The sequence below is a fragment of the Ambystoma mexicanum genome, chromosome 7q (assembly GCF_040938575.1).
Source record: "Ambystoma mexicanum isolate Mex_15411 chromosome 7q, UKY_AmexF1_1, whole genome shotgun sequence".
NCBI classification, from domain to species: domain Eukaryota; kingdom Metazoa; phylum Chordata; class Amphibia; order Caudata; family Ambystomatidae; genus Ambystoma; species Ambystoma mexicanum.
In genome coordinates this window covers 915,944,174-915,965,275 of record NC_090941.1, presented here as the reverse complement: position 1 = coordinate 915,965,275, position 21,102 = coordinate 915,944,174, and the positions used below count along the sequence as shown (strand labels likewise).

The 21,102-nt window shown below is 46.2% G+C and overlaps 1 protein-coding gene across 2 annotated transcripts in view; it reads right to left on the bottom strand.

Annotated features, from left to right (window-relative positions):
• Positions 1-11,384: 11,384 nt before the first annotated feature.
• The window catches only part of RAB30 (RAB30, member RAS oncogene family), a 352,385-nt gene continuing 342,667 nt past the window's right edge, over positions 11,385-21,102 (bottom strand). For both annotated transcript variants that reach the window (XM_069639874.1, XM_069639875.1), the window contains exon 5: positions 11,385-13,019. In XM_069639874.1, the coding sequence (XP_069495975.1) occupies positions 12,769-13,019 (251 nt within the window). In that variant the 3' untranslated portion in view covers positions 11,385-12,768. The remainder of the gene's footprint in view (positions 13,020-21,102) is intronic.

Genomic DNA, 21,102 nt, shown 5'->3' with positions numbered 1-21,102 from the left:
GACCGCTAGCTGTGGCAGATACAGCTAAGGCCCTGTGAAACCAGCCTTACTGTTACAATGTTACAAGGCCTCACAGACCATGAAGAAATCCAACCCACGACTACACACTCAAACTGAGAAGATGCAGTAATGAGGTTCAAGCCTCGGTATCCAATAATCACTGCAGATGGATAAAATCTGACAGCAAGAAGAAGAAAGAAGCCTGAGCACTTTAACGACCTCTAGAGCCACAGACAGAGGAGTCCGGGGGGTGGGGTGGGGGGGCTTTGAACTAAAGGTACACTCTGTACAAATTAAAAGAACTGGTGGCACGGTGTATCAGTCATCTATACTACACTTCCATCTCTGCACATCAAAGAGAGAGGGCAGCTGAATGAGGCAATGGTAGGGGCGCATGACAGAAGGTAGAGCATGTGTGGAGAAGACAGCAAAGTGGCTGTAGCGCAGCAATGTATATGAAATAAGCTGAAAATAATAACATTTTTGAAGAGTAACTAGCATTATTTGGATGATATTTATCATCATTCTTGAGACCACAGTTCTGGGTTCCAAGTGTTGAAAAGCCTGAGTGAGAAGTGCAGGATGCAAAACGAACCACAAAACAAACCAGAAGAGCAGGAAACGGAAGAGCACACAATGTGGCGCCCTTGGCTCAAGGGGACACCACCAAGACCTCCACTGCTCATGTAAACACCAGGTGTCCTCACAATACCATGGGCCCAGTGGAAGAAAAATCTTGAGACATACAGTGAAGCACTGGAAACAGACAATATGCCAACAGGCAATAGAGCTCCTTTTGATAAATGACCTAGGGATGGAGGGCCAAAGCGTTTTAAACACACTACCAATGGAAAAGAACCAAGATGGATCACTAATAATGATGTATTAGAAAGAGCAGCAGTGCTATCACATCATGGAAAATATCATGAATCATATTGTGAGGAATTTGACCATCCGCACCTGGGCTTTTTGCAATTTTTAAATATATGTAATGATGGTAAACCAATCTCAGGAAAGCGTGTGGGGCTAAACCACACACATTTTCCTATACTCGCACCACGACAAAAACATAGTCCTGTGCACTCCGGTATGGACAATACATACAGGCACCATCCGTCCTGTCACATTTAGTTGGAAGGTGACAGCCAAGGAACGCACAATATCATCTCCAGGAAGGGGGAGGACCAACCTTCCCCCTGCCATGGTCAGCCTGTTTAACTAACAAATCAGTGAGACCCTTCACTCCAGTCGTATACACTACACGATCACAGACATCAGTCGTGGACTACTTCAGACCCGATCTGGGAGAGACACTAACATCTGCAGACCACATGAAGAAATCCTGGGGCAACATCCCCATTGTACAATTTATCTTGCTTGAGAAGGACCCTTCGGGGTCAAAACACGTGTCGGCTGACCACCATAGACTGTGTCTACACAAATGAGAATAAAAAATTCACACTTGAGATTACCACACCTAGCATGAGAATCTTTTTATACATAAGGTTCACCAAGCAGACAAAATTGCAAGGTAACCAGGACTGTCCACTATTGGTTAACCAACAAAGGCTCCATGGAACCATCCTGCTCTTTTGTTAAACCCTGCAGCTGGTGGCAGCGATTAACATACCAATAAAGGGAACTTCAACCAGGTTCACATGGGGCCTGGCTGCAGAGGTTAACAAAGGAGACCGGAAACCCAACACTATCTTCATATGTAACTGTGTCAACCAGAAGCCAGCTGCCGCCCTCAGTATCAATGACAGAGAACTGTCATGGCTGGGAATGTTGTTTACAGTAGGCCAACCTGCTAGGGGGACACCATTCATAAGGTACACAAATGTGGGTGCAGGAGCCTGAGAGTCTGGTCTTGCTGCAGCTTCAAGGGAGACCTACCTCTTTAACAGGGATCACAAAGGGAGAGCCATTAACCAGAAAGACTCTTTGATCAACAACAGACAGGAAGATGGGTGCGACTTAGTATCTCAAGGGAGTGTGCCCAGAGCGCTTTCTGTTGAGAGAAGCTTTCTGCCATAATTGTTCTGGGGCACCCCTGGTTCCTGTTTTCACCCCTTTACCTTTTCCTGTTGCAAAGTACTCTGGTTATGACCTCACACATATATAAATTGTTGGTAGGGACCCCGGGATTGGTTCATTAAGGTAGCTCTAGCCTACCAATCACTGTGGCTCACTTGGCTTTAAAAGAGGGCTGAGCCCCTCTTTTGACAGATCATCTTAAGACTTCACAAGGAATAAGAAAGGAGAACTCAACCTTGGACCCTAACTGAAGTTACAGTCTGCCTAACATCTTCTGCAAGTGAAGGAAGGCCAGGATATCCAAAGAGGGGAAGCAAGATCCCTCCCCTAAACATCTCCCAGGGAACAGAGGGAGATAGAGAAGTCAGAGGACCCTTCAGCCGTTCCAGAACCGGTACCCATTCAGCACACAATGTGCCCTGCTAGGCACTGCAGCAGGCTTCCTGGATAGGAAGTGCCAGACGGTCTCTGAACCTACAACCAAGGAAAGCAGCAGCTTGCAACACACTCCTCAGCTTTGGACTGTTCGCCTTAAAGAATGACACAAGCCCATTGATGAACCTCTGCCGACGTCCGCATTAAAAGACATTTTCGAGCCAGTCGAGTTCCTCGATCTGCAACCGACAGCAATGATGACCGTTGTCAAGCCGCCGTCGCTTACCAGAGAAGTCTAGACCATTGCTTCAGAACCGCTGGTCAGCACTGGGACAATTCCTGACCCTGAGCCGCTGTGTAGGTAAGCCTACAGCCGTTCTTCCAGCTTTGCTCGCCAAACCGGTGTGCTGCATGATAACCGCAGCGACTCCTGTCTCGCACTCTGTCACAGAAACCTGTAAGGAGCACTGAAGGCGACTCAACCCTGCCGAGAACCAAGAACATCTACAGCACAAGGTACATTGTGGTTCTGTCCCCCTGGTCCTTCCCAAAAGGCCCCTAGAGACATTTTAAGACCCATTGCTCTCTTTGTGCTAATTTCAAGAAATCTTAACAAACTGTTGTGGTTATTAACCATACTGACTTCCCCTCCTGTCAGTATCCAGAGTGCATCCCTTTTTCCTTATTTGAAACTGTCCTCTGCATTCCTTTACAGGGTGGATTGTATTTCATAGTGTTGTTAGACTATCTATTGTGATAAATAAAGTCGATTTTTTTATACAACCTTGACTTGACACTCCTTTTATGATTGAGTCAAAATTGTATTTTTGCTGTGTTGTAACTAACCAACGATCCACGACCTTTCGGAGATAAGCTGCCCTTCCCCCCACGCTAGCATAATTGGACAAGGAGGTTTATAATCTGCTTGTTATTCCAAACTGTTCATATCCCTTCTGGAGTATTAGAGGTGTGGGGCTGATTGATGGTTTAGAAACCGATATTCACCCCTAGACCACTGGTACCCCGGAAGTTGATTCGTCTTACATATGCTGCAATTTTCTAATATGAAACCGAGTGCTGCAAAAGCCATAGATTAATATTTAACAAACTTGTTTGAAGTGGCGCTCACCCATAATTTTGGCACTAATATACACGCAGTATGATGTTGGTTACAGAAGCTCTCACGTGCAATGACCAGCGCGAGGAGCGTTTAGAAAACTGCAAGGCATGCAATGATGAAAAGAACAATAAAACAGGAACCCGAACCATGTGAAGTGAATTTAGTGAGAGACAAGACCATTAAACAGGAATACCGAAAGAGGATGTGTCAAAGGGCCAGTAGAATAAACAGCAAAGCAGAACAGCACGATTGCCGATGGAGCACGAACACATAGCCACTGACGATCACGGCCCAGCCACAGACACAAGGTGCACCGAAGTGTTTAAGGTACAGTCATTTTGCCAAATGTTGCAGATCTACCTCACCATAGGAATGAAGTAGAGCAGTCACCCTGTGTGCCAGAGAAGCCAGGAGAAGTCCAACGGTACCAAAACACATGTGTGAAATACAGCTGGGACAAGCAGGCATTCGAATGTTCGCTGGTTCGGGCTCCTGTGGCCAGAAAAAGATCAAGCAATAGATACATTTAGAAAACAACTGTTCCACTACAACGGTCAAGTTATTACATTGATGGGCTACGTAAAAACGTCCTCCTGTTTAAGAACGGGTCAACGCTGGGCAGAGTTTACCTAGCCAATCGGGGTAGCCGAGTCCTGGGCTAGCACCACTAGGCCAGAATCAACATCAAACACCGGGGGTAGGAGGGAGAGTGCTATTGCACAAGCTGCAAGATGGCAGCATCTTGAGAGAGTGCTCCCGCCTGATTGAAAATATACTGCCCAGTCAATGAGAGCAGTACATTTACCCAGATCTGCCTCCAGAGAAGAGTCGGGAGTCTAACGTCCAATACTTCAAGGCTCCTACGGGCTGAGAGGCAGGGGTCCAGCTGTAGTGGTTGTCGGCAGGGGTGCCATCGAGAAATGCATGGAGGGGTGGGGTGGCCCTCAGGTGGCCATGCGGAGCGCTAGGGAGATTCACAGGCAGTGCAGCACACTGGAAAGGGATGTGCACTGTGTTGGCTGCCCAGTGTGACTGGCAGGCACCGGTGAGGAGGAGCCGAGACCAAGACAAGCTGGCAAGCACTGGTGGAGTGAGCGGAGGCTGGTGGTGGGGCTGCGCCTTCTGAGCAGTCAGCGGCACAGAGGCGGGCGCAAGAATGAGGCAGAAAATTGATGCCCATGTGCTGGGGTCATAATAACTCGGCCACGTTGAGTGCAGTAATCGGAAAGACCACATACTGTAGGGATCGTACACGGCGAGGAGGGAGGCACAGGAAGGACAACCCACCCTGCTGCTAAGCACTGGGTCTCTCTCTGGCTAGAGCCAGTAAGGAGTTTGGAAGTGAGGATGCGAGGAAGAGGCTCAACAGCAACATCCTCTGATGGGAGGTTGCAGACCCCCCCGGAGTGCGGCCCAACAAGAAGGAGAGGGGATCCGCTGGGTCACAGTAACCACGGTAAACTCCAAAAAGCAAGCCAAGATGGATGAATTCACAAAAACCAGACAACACCAAGCTCTAATTAGTCTGTGGGCATGGCGAGTGTGGACGTAACTATGCCGAACCAAATGCTGAAGGATAGCAGACACGTTAGGCAAGAAGATTGATACCTTAATGTGTAAAGTGGCCATATCAGCGGTGCAAATAGAAAAGCTATGTTGCTCTATGTCCAAGGAAGAGCAGGGAATAGGTGAGGGGGAGGACAAGATTTCGAAGCGACAGACTGAGCTTGCACAACTATAGCAAATTGTGAAAAATGTTGCAGATAAAAATGACGACCTGGAAGGAAGATCACGGCGCAATAATGTGCGTATCATTGGAGCATTGGAATCCACAGCTATCGATAACATGGAGTTATTCATCGAGCGGATGGTGATGGAAATCTTAGGTAAGCCGGCAGTTTCATCCCATCTAATGGTCAAGAGAGCACATTGTTTACTGGCCCCAAGGCCACTGCCGGGGGCCCCGCAGAGTACAATCATCGCTCGCATACTCAGCTACATGGACAGAGATGTCCTGCTAAAAGCAGCTAGAGGGAAGGGTGGCCCAGCGACCATAAGGATTATTCCAGACTTCAGTCCCCAAGTACAGGAATAGCGGAAAACATTACAAGAGGCCAAACATGTACTCTGCAGGAAGGGGGTGTGCTACGCTATGCTGTTCCCAGCGAAACTAGGGTCATACATTAAGGAAAGCATTATTCTTCACAGACCCAAGGGCAGCGGAACAGTTTGCGCAGGCCGGGCCTCCCAGGCGCAGCAGTCATCACCCTGCTGAGAAAGTGAAGATCCTATTAGGGACATGCAACAGCCATTTTACCTCAACAGCCCCCACACACGGAACAGAACTGGGAGAGCAGAGCATCTAGTATGACTGGGGAACAGATACGGAATTAAGTCGGCAGGCATCTGAAGAAGCAGCAGTTTGCGCACGCAACTCCCTAGACCAGCAACTGCAATTTAGGGTTCTTGCGAGTTTTATTGGGGGTGGGGGAGCACTCTGAGCTGATATGTTGCAGTTTCTGCAGTAGGTAAGTGTGGTTTGGTTATGGAGTTTATCGGTTTATGCAGTGTAAACAAATCGGCTGAAGGAAGGAGTTTCGTGTACATGTGCGCCCCTTAGGTCATGGTATATGGTGGTGAATTTGAGAAGCGGGGAGATGGCGGGGAAACTATTCTTCCCTTCTTTCCTCTACTCCACGCCTCCACTCTGCCTCTTCTTTCCTCAGCTCCTTCTTTCCAATACACTAGTACTTACATATACGTCCATGAAGATGTATAATTTTATCTGAAAAACACTGGACAAACAATAACACCTCTGTCTAGGATGAAATTATATTAGTACCCGGCGAGGGGCAATCAGAATGTAATAAGCATTCTGATTGGCCCTCGCCGGGGCTTTACCTGACTGGGAAAAAGTGGATGCCACTTAGAAAGTTGTAGGAAAGCAGACAGAAACCCCAACCAAAGAGAAAGGCTGAAGAGGAAGGTATGTGGCCAAAAAGAAGGCGACGATAGGAGGTGGCCAGAGGCCTGTGTGGAGGCCCTGACCCAGGAAAAGAGAGAAGGTGACGGTTGAGACCATTCCAAGGGGAGGGCAGAGGCCCTAACCAGTAAAGGAAGGGCATGGGCCATGATCAAGAGGAAATAGAGAATGTACCAGGAGCAGGCAGAGAAAGAAAGGGCAGAAGCCATGATCTAGGAGAAAGTGAAAACGCCAAATGAAAGGGCAGAGGAAGAACAGTAGGAGGCCCTGGTCAAGGAGAAAAAGAAGGATGGAAAGAGGAGGCAGAGTAAGAGCGGGAGAATGTCCCAAACAAGGAAAGTTAACGTCACCTTGGAACTAACGCAGGAAGACGTGCAGAGAGAAAGGTCTCCTGTGGACTGAGCCAGGGTAATATGGTTGGAGCAAAAACCCACCTGGGAGCCAGCCCAGGAGAAAGTCCAGAAATGATTCGTGTAAAGTGCCCGGGATACTTTAAACACCCCAACTATCCAAACATCTCTAATAAACGAGGAAACACATGTAATTGCTGAGTCATTTAATGGCGGCTTGTGACAGGGGTTATTTAGGAGTAAATAACCCACTCCCACTGAGGCTGGGAATAAAAGCTCATACACACGCACCCACGCCCGAACACACATACACACACACGCGCACACACACACACGCACACGCACACTCTACTGGCTGTTGTCCTTACCCAGGTTTGTCAGCATCGCAGCATTACACCACACCCGAAAGAATGTCCTACTTGCAGAACCGAACAGAGACTTGAGAACGTTCGAGTGCAAAGGTTGTAGAACTGTAGGGACCATACATGCGGCACACTCGTTTAAATTCAAGTGAAAATAGCACCCGCTTTTCGATCGTCTTGAGACCGGACTGGAATAGATGCAGCGCTTCCACGTTGTTTTTCCCTTGAACACAATATCATTTTCAGGGCACAAGAAACAATTACAAGGTTTAATTAAAATGTCAACTTGGGCATCACTTTATTTTAACACTGCTGCAATTATTCATTACTAATTGGAAAAAAAAGAACTTCAGAAAGTGCTTCAGGACACAGTAGATTAACATTCCTATTCCCATAAAGATAGCCTGAGCACACAAACATTTCAGCAGAACATGTGGGAAAGGTTTGGTACATGGCTTTTGCTTCAGTTTTTTGTGTCTGCGAGAAAACCCCTTAGATTTTAAAACATGTACTTTAACACTTGCAATGCTCGTGTAAAAAAAACAATTTGAATTGTTGAGTTATGCGAGGTGGGTCTAGCAGTGTTTGGCGTACTGCCAAAGAGCACATTCAGTGTGGTGAAGCGTCATTGTGGTAAAGTACAGTCAGGCCAGACCCATCCATCCTGTCGAGATTCAATTTAGGAGCGACTGGATTTTCTTCATCAGGGCACATACTAAACACGGAACCTCCCACCCCACCCATCGTCCACTGCCTATAGCAGGAGTTTCTCACGAGAGGCAAAGCAGTCAGCATTTCAGGAAACCCACCATGAACAGTCTCGATTTCACGTACATGCTTGTGGACTCATTGGGCAGTGGGTGCCCGATTCTTTAATGTGCAGGTTACCACATTCATAAAGCTGATCTGTGCACCAGGGCAAATGATGTCCTCCTTCGAATTCAATCCATGTGCCTGACGAGAATACATTCACAGGGGCCACTAGCACCTTAGCGGGTGCTGGGAGAAACGTGATGGGCCTTGATGCAGATATGTTTTTTAATTTAAAAACAAGAGATACACTTTTACCCCTGTGAGAGATGGAAAGGCATGCACTCTCTAAGTGAGATAAAACTGCACAGAAGTGTACAAAAATGACCCTTCTATGCGTTGCATTTCCCCCCTCTGTCGATTCCAAACAGTGCATGCCTGGGGCTTTTCCACCCATGTAAAAAAACGACATTCCTTTAGTTAAATTGGTGCACCTTTTCATGTGTGGGAAACACCGGTCGTGCAACGTAATTTGAATAATTAAGCAGATGTATCCACCAAGGTGATGCAAACGAGCACATGAAGGATGCACACATTCGCATCACCATTGTGAACGGCCAACAACTTTTTCCAGTTCAAATAATGAGGATGCGGACGTGCATTTCTTTACTTACGCCCAAAACATATGTGTGAACCTGGCCGATTGTGCGTAATTCTATGGCATAGATAAAAACAGACTAGATTGCAGTCCTCCTAGACCAAAGTTGAACACAGCTGTTCACAAGATCTGGGGGGTTCAAATATATCATGACCTATGAAACTTAGGTTACATGAACTGTTCATGTTAGTTCCCAAAGTCATAGACCAGCAATCTTCATCAAGCAAGCAGCAGTCAAATCGGTAAAGAGATTGATTGAGACAGCATCACTGGTGGTGAAGATATAGAGGGATCAGAGACCCTCAGATTTTGCAGCAATGCTTACACAAACTTTCATGAGGGCCACAACATGGTGGCTGCTGCCAGACGTGATCATGAGGATGGATGGATGTGGAAGGAAAAGTTAAGGTCCACCCCAGGGGTGGGCATACATTCTGAATGCAGCTGGTGACGCATGGCTGAACGTGAGAAAAGCAGTGCCAGCGAAGGAGTGCAAGGAGTGGGAGGAGGGAGAACACACAGAGGGGCAGGAGTGTGAGGTGTTAGCAACAGTGCTTGTGGTGGTTGACGTAGAATGCGCTGGGAGTGGCAAATGCATGTTGGAGAATGTCAAAACACAACATGACGCTTTCAGAGCATGTGCACCAGAGAAGGACATTGACAGGCCCACATATGAAGAAGGTGGTCAGTGTCAGCGTGACTCAATAGTGTTTGGGGATAAAAAGAGCACAGTATGGGGAATTACAATCAGTGGTGTTGGCTCTAAGAAGAAAGAAGATAATTTCATCTTAGCGAGAGTGGCCCACGACACCTGACAATGACCCACAGGCACAGCTAATGGCATCCATAGAAGATAAGGAGTGGCATGTGACAGAGGGCCCACAGCTTGAAGTGGCGAAGATTATCCTACAGAAGAGCAAGGAAGGTAAAAGGAAATGTGAGCGGCTCCTGGCCATTTGGAAAGGGGAGGATGAACAAATGATGCAACATCTCAATACAGAGAAAGAGCAAGACAATGCATTTCAGTGCCCGACAGAGATGGCCTGGTTGCCCACATACAAAGATAGCTGGCAGGAGCACATGGACATTTGTGTGACTTGTTGGAAGAAAAAAAAGAAAGATGAGCAAAAGAAGGAGCAGTTCAAGCAGATGGGTGTGAAAGGCACACTTTGGGAAGACTGTCTGTTTGTTCTCCAGGGACTACTGAGAGAGCGGTCAGAGACCAGGTATTCACTGTGCAAGATGCTATTTGAGAAAAATATGACAAGCACTGACAAGTTGCTGCTGATACTGACTGCGGGTGCACCGAGGGACTGGGAGGTACTAGAGGCTTACTATATACTGGAAAGTAAGAGAAACATTGACTTTGACAATGCAAACAAACATGACAGACACATGAAGGGGGTGTTGCTGGACGTTAGAATGACAGGGATGCTCAGAGCTAGAAAGGGAGGCACATGTAGTTATGACTGTTTTTTGTTGTTTTGAATGCACCCTATTTTATGGCTGATGCTAATACGTGGGGCAGTATTTATGCAGTGCCTTGGTTTGATAATTTTTATTTTTTGCTTCCTTATTGAGTTTGTATGTATCAAAATAGTTTTATTGCAGTGTGCTTTATGTAGAAGTGCAAGGCTTTGGTCAGCGATTCATAGATAAAATGAGAAGAGCGGGAAAAAAATGGGCACATGTTCCATTTCTGATTCTGCACTTTCTTTTGGTTTCTTTGAGATTCATCAGATACAAATGGACCAGCCTACAGACTTGCCTAGGAGACTGACCTAACAGCTGAACATTTGTGCCAAGCGATGTCACAGAGCACAGCTCATCAAAAATTGGGGGTTGCTGGGGAAAAGAAAAAAATCAAGCACAGACTTTATAACCATTTTGCCCTGCATCCACCAGAAAGACGGCAGAAGAGCTGAGAGAATGTGTCGAATGTTCTCAACGCAGTGAGGGGGGTGTCCAAGTTTTTTCATGACCACACATGGTGGCTGCTCTAAAAACCGAATTCAAAAACTTGCAATGAATAAAACAATTGTTTTCCCAATTTGAAATTCACTCTGTTATTGGGTGTGTCCCCATCGACCATTTCAGCAAAATAAAATATCCAAGTGCTAGGAAAGTGGTTGGACCACGGTCACCAAATTATGGATCCAACTGAGAAAGAAATAGAAAGTCCAAACCATGTTCCACAAGGAGGTGAAAGTGGCATAGAAGAAGAGGAGGAGGTGGTGGTGGTAGCATCTGGAGCTGAAGGTGATATAAAGAGGAGATGGTAACATCTGGAGGTAAATGCAGTCAACAGGAAAAGTAGGTGGTAGTGGCAGAAGGTGCAGAGGTACAGAAGAGGAGGACGTGGTAACAGTGAGAGCAAGAACGAGGTGAGCAGCCCTGCAGTTAGACAGTACTGGAAGGTTCAAGTGGGCCAGACCGACCCTAGATAGTTCCAGAAGGTGGAGGGAATGAAAGGGGGCCAGGGCGGATACAATAAGACCACAGGTGAGAGGGAAAGAATCATGAGGGGCCCTATGTGGAATAGGTGGGAACTGGGTACCTTTCCCTACATGTATGCATCTCTAATTTTCCTAAGGCAGTTAGTTGTGCTAGCATCTCTGAAGGTAGAAAGCCTATCAGCGGGCTCATTTTCAACATGTCAGTGTGTTCAGTACATATCAAGGCGAGCAGCGACAATTCGAATACTAAGATACAATGGAATTATATTTTCAACAACAATAATGCCACCATGATGAAGCAAACATGGACATTTTTTTTTTATACCAAAGAAAGATGTACATACAAATGTTCTCACTTTTCTTCATAGTTGTACATTCGTGAGGCATCGGATAGTGGCACAAGAGGGTGCATTATGGCCAAACACTGCGACACATCCACTTCTGATTCACGTCAAAAAAGTTATCCAAAAAACAGCGACACAGTCAAATCTGACATATCAAATCCCCCAAGTAAACAGATCAAAAAGAAGGCATGTCTGCTAGCTTGAACACCATATAATGGGTAGAGGATAGCAAAATAACGCCCATCGGGCATTCATTATAAAGAGACAGAGTAGGGCTGATGGCCATGACGGAATGACATATATATATATATATTTCCATACTTCAATGAACATCCCTGGCTTGCCATTTCACCTGACCAATACGTTTACAAATTAATAACTTAAGAAAAATGTATCCGATACCAGGATATCTACAGTTAAGAGACCCCCAACGAAGCACTCGTACTTCAAATGTTATAGGCACTGCTGTCGACAACGGTGCTGTCATTTCAACACTGCATGGAACAGATAGAAAAACACAGCATTTTGGTCCCACCTGGTTATCCAAAAACTCTGCAGAACATTCAAGCTAACGATACTATGCTGAGGCCCCTTCCTCCCCCAAACCCCATTCAAAGAGGACCATAAACCTTTCTGATAATAGATTGGGGCACCTCATCTAAGAACTAACAGCTTGCAAAAGGGGTACATATAGAAAAATGGAGAAGTGATGAATAATGGTGCGTATTTTACTTTCTTCACCCTACGATGCACAATAAAGTTACAGAAAAGTACTATAACGGAGTTTGGTCTGCGCAATGTTCAGCTGTACGGTTAGCACCAAAGGGAATGGGGGCGAGGCTGAGCGCCTACTGCCTGAACTGTAGACTGTTCTGAACCCTAAGTTCTTTAAAGTGCCTGCAGAGAAAATACATCCAACAATTTCCGGTACAGACACCTGTTCTGCACTAGACACTAATGTCTGTCCACTCGACCTTTGTTGTGCCAAAGAAAAGTAGTCTCCTTGCGCGGAGCCAAGTTAAGGGCAGTTTTTTTTCTCAATCATGCCAGCGCGCCGATGAGCCGCAAACTCTGCGTTTCACTGAGCGGATTGTGCATTTGTATTCTAACCAACGCCTGACTGCAAAAACGGTGAAACCATATTTTTATTCGGTTATGCTGACTTGCAGAAGAAGCAATCAACCGGCCATGCTTAAGCTCAGGAGACTGGCTCGACGGTGAGCCAGAAGGCCAAAAAGACAGGAATTGCTCCTAGTGAGAAAATCTGAGCATAAAATCTTGGCCCACTTTGGGGGAATCACATTTTATTTTTGTTTGCGTTTTTTCCTGTCCCTTAGTTTAAATTACAGCAGTTCAAATAGCTGATGGTGGTTCCTTCTCCGGGAAGAGGCGAAGTCTCGCTGTTTACTAGAGCGTTTTGCCGCGCCTCGCTAATGAGACGGCATGCTAAGTCCAAGAAGAGTTTTTCCACATTGTCCGACTCTTTGGCGGAGGTCTCCAGGTACAACATGTTGTGAGCTTCTGCAAATTCGTGTGCTCGCTGCTGGGACACTTCTCGGTTTTGTGCCAGGTCGATCTTGTTGCCTGCAATAACACAAGAGATTCATGGTTAGCCTTCTAATGCGCGAATTCTTTGTTCAAATTAACATATGCACCTCACAGACTGAAAATGGATGACGTGGGGAATCAGGTCGAACGATGCACGCCGATATGCTTTTTTTCTATTGGTCCTCCAAATGTATTATTCTCTAGACACAGGTGCTAATCTTTGTGACTCAGACCGAAACAATTATCAGAATTCTAACCATTCCAGAGGATCCTACCAGGACCTGGCAGTACTGATCATTTCAGGTCGTGGCCAAATGCTGCATTGTTGATGCAATTTCCTTTTGTGTGATTCAGAGATGACAGAAAATGGGCGTCGACAAATGGCATACTTTCAGTAGACAGATACTAACAAACACACAAGAGTAATTATACACAGACTTTCAGTCATACCCATAATTAACTGATGCAGAGAGAGCACAATGGGTGGGGACGTGGATTTTATGCTAAAGGGCTTGGTCACATTTTACCCAGATGTTTCTTAATCAACGTTGACACCGAATGCCCCAACCTTTTGTGTTGGCCAATCCTTGGAAGGCAGCTCAAAGAGATTTTTTTAAGTATCCATGTTGGAGGGTTTTCTGCGTAGCAGGACATTTTATGGACATTTGCATTTCTTCCTTCTGTAATAGCACATGCAGCGGCGCATATGGCAACGGGGATAAGAGGCAGAGCTTGAGTGTATGGGGGTAAAGCTCCCCGTAAAGCACATACTCACCTGTTAGGGTTTCCCGCTGGAAGTCTTCGCCCTGAACTCCTTGGCCAAATTGTAGGAATTCAATTGTACTTCATTGGCGACAACATCCAGTGTGACGGTAACCAAATGTCTCACGGAGTTATTCTGTACAGGTTGAAAGAGTGGAACCAAAAGCCATGTAGCTTATCCAGATCACTACTAGGTTGTGGCCTCGCTGCCCACTATTATTCTCTATTCTCTTGTGAGACAGAAATATATGTGATTTATTGTAGTGTCCTTGAATATATAAAGTACACCAATGATGTACCAATTTTTATTTATTTGGTGTGGTTTTATAATGCACGCACCGTTGTTATTACGTGATGCATGCAGGGAAAGACGAGGGGCATAGATGGGAGTAAGAAATACAGGAGGCCAGTAGCGGATTGAGCACAGAAAATAGGCGAGCATGTAGTACAGGGTCACGGTCTGCAAATTACTCCGAGCCACCACACAATGTGAATGTACTAGAGCAGGGGCAATGCCGAAAAGAGGGCCAACGGCGGAGTCAAATGACTTCTTAGCACCCCACAAAGCAAAGGGGAGAAGAGAAATCAGATCTTCGCAAGCTTTGGAAACATTCAGATGAGTTAAGTGCAAGGGACGGGAACATGGGGAGGTAGGTACCCATTGAGAACAGAATAAAGTGATATTAACAAATAAGTGCAAGAGCAGAGAGAGGGAAGCACATTCAGTCAAACGACAAAGATACGGCAATGAAGAAAATTCCTCAACAAGTCAATGGCGCAGGTCTCAAGGCAGGCTGGAGCTCGCCAAGACCTCAATTCAGGATTCTAATCCAAATGTTTTCCTAAAGAAGGTTTTCAGCCTCTTGCGAAAGGGCATATGGTTCTCCACATCTACGATGGGTCAACGTAGATCGTTCCAGCCAGAGGCTCCGGTTGCATCACGTGATCTGCTGCACAAATTTTTTTCTACTAAGTGAGCCAACAACCTGGAGCCTGCCGATTGTGGGAGTCTAGAAGGCGAGCATATTTTTATTTTAGGTCTGAGGTCGGCTGGGCCCTTTCTCCAGTAAACCTTGTGAATAATACAGAGAACTGTAAAAGTGCTGTGCACATTCACTGGAAGGCAATGCAAGGAGAAAAGTGCAGGTGGAATATTGTGCCAGGGATCGGGCCTAGAATTAACCTGGCTGCTTCACTCTGCGTAGTTTGAAGTTGTTGTATAAGGTTTTCCGAAAAATACTATTACAATTATTCTGGCATGAGAGGACCAAAGCAGACATCACCTGGATTCTCAGTCATGTCCAGGACAGGGAGGAGGCGTATTAGTACATGGAGCTGAACATTGGATTTCTTCAAATGTTCCTGTATCTGGGGTTCAAATATTAGATTATTAAAACAACTCCTAGTTTCTTTGCTGATGGGGAGAGGGGTGGAGATTCAAGTAAAAGTGGCCAAGCAAAGGGGCGAAAAGCAAGCAATTACCAAGGTACATGATTCAGTCTTCATAGCTTTTAGGAAGAGGTAATTGTCAATCATTCAATGCTGCATCTGGAGTAAACAATCAGGGATATGATGCAAGTCACTGGGGAACCATAGACATGCAAGGTATGAAATGTGGCACAGTGCAGCATAATCAAATATGTCAGAGGTTTGAGAATCACATTAAATAGCCACAGTGAGCGTGACCCCTGCACACTAGAAATGTGGGTTTTGAGAGGAAGGGTCCTGGAGGCACTTGATATGATATGGCATTTATAACGTGCCTGTGTTTCTAGGCGCAACAAGACATGGAGGGGGAAACAAAGGGAGGACAAAATAATGATCTTACTAGGCCTTGTGTCATTCAGATTGCGCAAGTGCGGGGAAGAGGAGGAAAGGGAGAAGTGCCAGGGGGGAGGGGGAAGAGGGAAGTGCAGTTAACTCACAAGTGCATCCAGCGGGTGGCTCATAAGTGCAGAGAAAAGGGACCGTAGGATTGCAGATACATATCCTTAAGTGTTGGGGAACCCGTAGAAAGCGTGAGGGCAACTGGACATGCAGGAGCCTGGGCCTGAATTCAGAGGGTGACCAGGTGACCAGTGCGCAGAGCAGTCAGGTGCATCAGCAGGGTAGAGGAAGAGAGAAAGCGGAAGCGAAAAGGAAGGTCTTGAGTTGCTTCTGGAACCAGAGCTGGTTCTGCTCAAGTTTGAGAGAGGCAGTGAAGCTGTTCCAGAGGGAGGCACCAGCTGAGGAGATACATCTGCCCCAAACTCTCTGCTTGGAGAAGTGTCTGACCCTCAGAGAGTTGGCGGTGGATGAGCGGAGAGCTCAAGAAGGAAGATGTTTTGGTAGAGCAAGTTGGACGTAGAGCGATCCCAGGCTCCAGAAAGCCTTGTGAACGATGCATAGGATATTGAACGTGATCCTTGCAGCCACAGCGAGCCAGTGAAGAGCTTTCAGAGCTGGAGAGATACAATCCCTGGGCTTGAGGCCAAGGACCAGTCTTGCAGTCCTGTTCTGGATAAGTTGTAAAGGTCTAGGAGTAGAGGCAGGAAGATTTAGAAAGAGGCTGTTGCAATATTCCAGCCTAGAGAGGTCCAGAGTTCTGGAGACCGTGAGCTTCTGAGGGAAAGTTGGATTTGGATTTGACTGTCAGGAAGGAGGACACTATCTGCAGGGCAGTATGCAATGCTGCAGAGCGATCCAGGAGAGTGACAATAGTTGGGGTGGAGGAAGGCCGATTCCATCCCTATGGAAGACATGAGGCCAGTCTGCTTATTAGAGAGGAGATCATGTGACTCGCTTTACCCAAGCAGTTGTTGATTCATCTCTCATGGGTATTAGAAATCAGGTGATTAGATTCTGGAATCTAGGACCCAATCTTGCAGTTTCAAAAAAGACAGATGCCAATCTAGAATGGAGATCGGAGAAGTCTGGAAAGTTAAAAACAACAGTGTTAGCACATGCTGTAGCTAGAGGGTAAGCTGAAGGGGCTGGACAATCTGGATAGGATGGTACAATTCACACGCTGAGGAAACCGGATATCTGGCTTCTGTACAGGCAGCATATGAGAGGTGCAGGAAGGGCACAATGAAAGCCAAGATGGTGGACAAGCCTGATAAATGGTTAGTCCAGCCACCAAAGCACAAAGAGAGGCCAGCTGCATCAACCAATCTGCACCTTGCCCATTTGCAGGACACAGTGGCACCCCCTCACCAACAGCCCAGCCCAGGGGGAGCACTAGAAAACTCACAGATACTAGTCAATTGGTATGTATGTTGGAGCAAGAGTCTTAGATTGGAGGAGGTGGTGGGAAGGAAGAGCAGAAACGGGAGGTGTTAGTGGAGGTGGTAACATCAGGCGATGGAGAAAGCATTGAGGTGGAGGAGGCATTATCAGGAGGTGAAGGAGGTACAGCAGAAGAGGTCGTGGTAAGACCAGGGTGGTGAAGGCAGTACATCAGAGGAGGTGGTGGTAAGATCAGGAGGTGAAAGTGGCATAGAAGAAGAGGAGGAGGTGGTGGTGGCAGCATCTGGAGCTGAAGGTGATATAAAGAGGAGATGGTAACATCTGGAGGTAAATGCAGTTAACAGGAAAAGTAGGTGGTAGTGGCAGAAGGTGCAGAGGTACAGAAGAGGAGGACGTGGTAACAGTGAGAGCAAGAACGAGGAGAGCAGCCCTGCAGTTAGACAGTACTGGAAGGTTCAAGTGGGCCAGACCGACCCTAGATAGTTCCAGAAGGTGGAGGGAATGAAAGAGGGCCAGGGCGGATACAATAAGACCACAGGTGAGAGGGAAAGAATCATAAGGGGCCCTATGTGGAATAGGTGGGAACCGGGTACCTTTCCCTACAGGCTACTCTCGCTGACCTGTCTACTAGCAATGCAACACAATCGGGACAATCTTGGGGTACATGACCCTGGAAAGCCTGCAGATAATAGTCAACAGTAGGCGGGTTCAGGAAACCCTACTTCTGACAATTCCCAGAGGGGAAGAGAGAACCCCTCTGAACTGTAAAGATACTGGGAAAGATATTTGAAGTACAAGAAGCGGGAAGGCCCAAGAGCCCCACCGTTATTGGAGAGGTCAACATGGGCTTTTCAGAGATGATTGAGTTCCAATTTAAAAAAACACAGAATTACACATTTGAGTTTTAGGTAAGATGTGGGTTTGTTTTCTTCAAGTTGGCTCAAATCAGTGAATATTCCCCTTAATAAAGGTTTGAACTATTACATATGGCCTTGCTATGTTTTTTGGTCCAAGGAAAGCCCGTGACATTGAGATGAGGTGATATTACCCAAGGATGCAGGCCGATTATGCCGGTAACTGCTCAATACCAAGGTATTGGGCAGAGCAAAGCAAGGGTACTGCTGCAGAGTGTAATATCACCATTGGCAACCACGTAGCTCATAGCAGTTTTCCAAGTTGCTGTACTTGGAAATTCCCTTTTCTATGGTGATGACCATGAACTCATCAATGAAGAAAAGAGACTTTAGAGGTACAGTGTGCTTTGAGGAACTACGGAGTATGGTTTTTGGTTAAATCTAAAGTTGTCCTTTGCATCCGTGTGTGAGCTACGTGTATGCTGGTGGGGGGGAAATAGTTAAGGAATGGGGGGCTGCTGGCCACTGGTTGGTTGGAAAACGGGTTTGTACCAGTGAATACAGCCTGCATTCTGAGCTTCCTGATTGGCTAGCAGCCCCGTCAGGGTGATAATATTTAATAGAATATCAAGCAAAGCTGCAATAACACGATGTAAGGAGGGCAGGGATATACTGGCTGAACAATAAGAACAAAATCAATATTTCAGAATTCTTCTGGATAGAGAAAAGAAACGGATAGTAACTCTTGTTTAAAGCAGATGCATTTTCCGCAGGACAGACTCCGCAATCAAAACCAGCAGAAATTAAGGACACGCTTTGGTGTGTACATCATATTTTCCTATTTCTCTTCCCAATGGGGATACAACATCTACACCAAACTATTAGACAATGGGCTATCCCCATTATGCCTTAAGGACTAATATTAATATTTTAGTGGCTTCATGTTGTGGTGATGAGATTATTTTGGACAAGACTAATTTAGCAATTGCTTTAAATTCGACATTGCAGTGATTACCAAGAATCCCCCGCAATAAACGCACTGGATTCAGAAAATGCATTTGGCAAAGCTGGATTCAGCGCAGTACTTGCCACAGTTGCCGGTTCCCCGCAGGACTATTTGCCTTGGATTTGGGCTATTCTTTAAACCAATCCTCGGAAATCCGTCCACTTTTTTGCAGCTTTATAGTAGCAGCGTTTCCAGGCTATATTGGTTACTTTAGGTCACGCCTGATACAGACACTTGGTGCATATTCTATGAATCAATCACAGGCTACAACTTAATCCAGTTAATACCCAGGATTATTGCTATAAATAGAACACATTTTTAAATCCACACTTATTACACACATTGAAATGACTCTCAAACTATGAAGCTTTGCTTCTGATGTTATAAGACTGCAAATAAAAGATGAACAACTATCAAATATATGTCATCAGTTTTATATACTTTTGTATATCGGACTAGAGAAATCACATTTATGAAGTTTCTTGGAAAATGTATACTTCAATAATTGTGTGCATATTGCGGCGCAAAGACACCTCAACGCTTCTTTAAATGGGTAAGAAACGTAAAAGCTTTAAGACCGTTAGCTTTGCCAGAGTTTTATATTGTTACTCAGCCACCATGGGGCAGAGTATTTTGCCAGACATGCCACTTAATTCATACGTGTCAAGGAATTCCGCAAACTGCCATTTTAATTTTGTAGTCCAAAACCTTTCTCTTTGCTTCTGCTTTCTCTCTTCCTCTCCCCTGCTGAACTCCTGGCTGAAACTGAAACTACACTGGTCACCTGGCTACCCTCTGATCTCGGGCCCAGGTCCTCTCCCTCGCCAGTCACACTCCTGCACTGCCTTCCTGGCAACCCCCCACTTGGGGACTGTTTTCTGTATCCCCACAGTCCCCTACCAGCACTTGACACCTGATGTCTCCACTTAGCCGCGCACTTGCCACCAGCTGGCCGCACTTTTTATTTATTCTATTTTTACTGCCGATCCCATGTACTGCCCCCTTCCACTTCCCCCTCGCACTTTTCCTCTTCCCCTACAATTGCGCGATCTCAATGTCACCTGGCCTAGTAAGATCGTTGTCTCTGTCTTCCATCTGTTCCCCCTCGCCTCGTTGCGCCTTGAAACACTTGTGCATAGGCGCATTATAAATGCCATATCCTATCAAATGAAGGCATTATGGGAAATGAAGCAGACATTGTATGACGGTTAGGCAAACTGAAAAGACTCCCTCCTCAGTGCTGTGAGGTGGCCTTACTCTTACTGTGGCATAGAGCACTATACAAGCAACAACCGAGTCATACTCTTATGTGGTCACAATCATGTGCCACGCAAGAACCCACTAAAGAAACCCTGAGCTGTGCAGCGACTGCATTCTCAGACAATGAATTACAAAATATTAACAGAATATTGCACTATTAACTCCTACTGCACCGGTCCAGTATGTGGCCATGCAAGTATGGAGCTCTGAGGAATGGCCAACACCCCTGATATTGCTTCCCCTGTCTGTCCACCTCATTCCTCTGGCACAGAGTCCACTCTGGGCTCCATCACTCCTGACAGCTGCTTTGGCAATCCCAGATTGTGTCAGCTTACCTTAACAGCCACCAAACACGCTTCAATCCTATGATTGAGCAGATGGCATGCTTATCATGCAACCCATCACTGGGGATGTCAGTAATTACAGGGAATTGCAAGAAACCGCCATCACAGATGTGTATGCTTCTTTGCATTTGCCCCTTGCTGATCAGCAACATGCTATTATTCTGCACCGGCTCTACGGTCATGCACACTATCACACCCCTAACCCTCTTTGCGGATCTTACTAATTTTCCCATGACTGTTTCTCTTGCAGGCCAAGCTCTAAATCCCCTGGTGAGGGCACACTATACCACCCGCCCCCAGACAAGGTGCAGCGCTGTTAGACCACTATGGAGGTGACTGCAGCAGTGTCAACAAACCTCTCAAAATAACATATGTTTAGATTTCTAGATACCCACAATAAAACAAACACACACATACAGAAACTGACCCCCCCCACCCCGCCCAAGCCAACCATGGAATGATTATAGTTACTCATCGACCACGTCGCCCTCTTCAGGGAAACCCAGTAAAGATGTTACTACTAAAGGCAGTGGATCCTTTGGGCAGAGGTCGAAGTGGGCGGGAGCGGTGCACCCATACTTTTTATTTTTAAGTCTCACAGTTCCTATACTTTCATTTTAAAAAGAAACCACTCGAGAATGGTTTAGTTTTAAAATAAAAGTGTA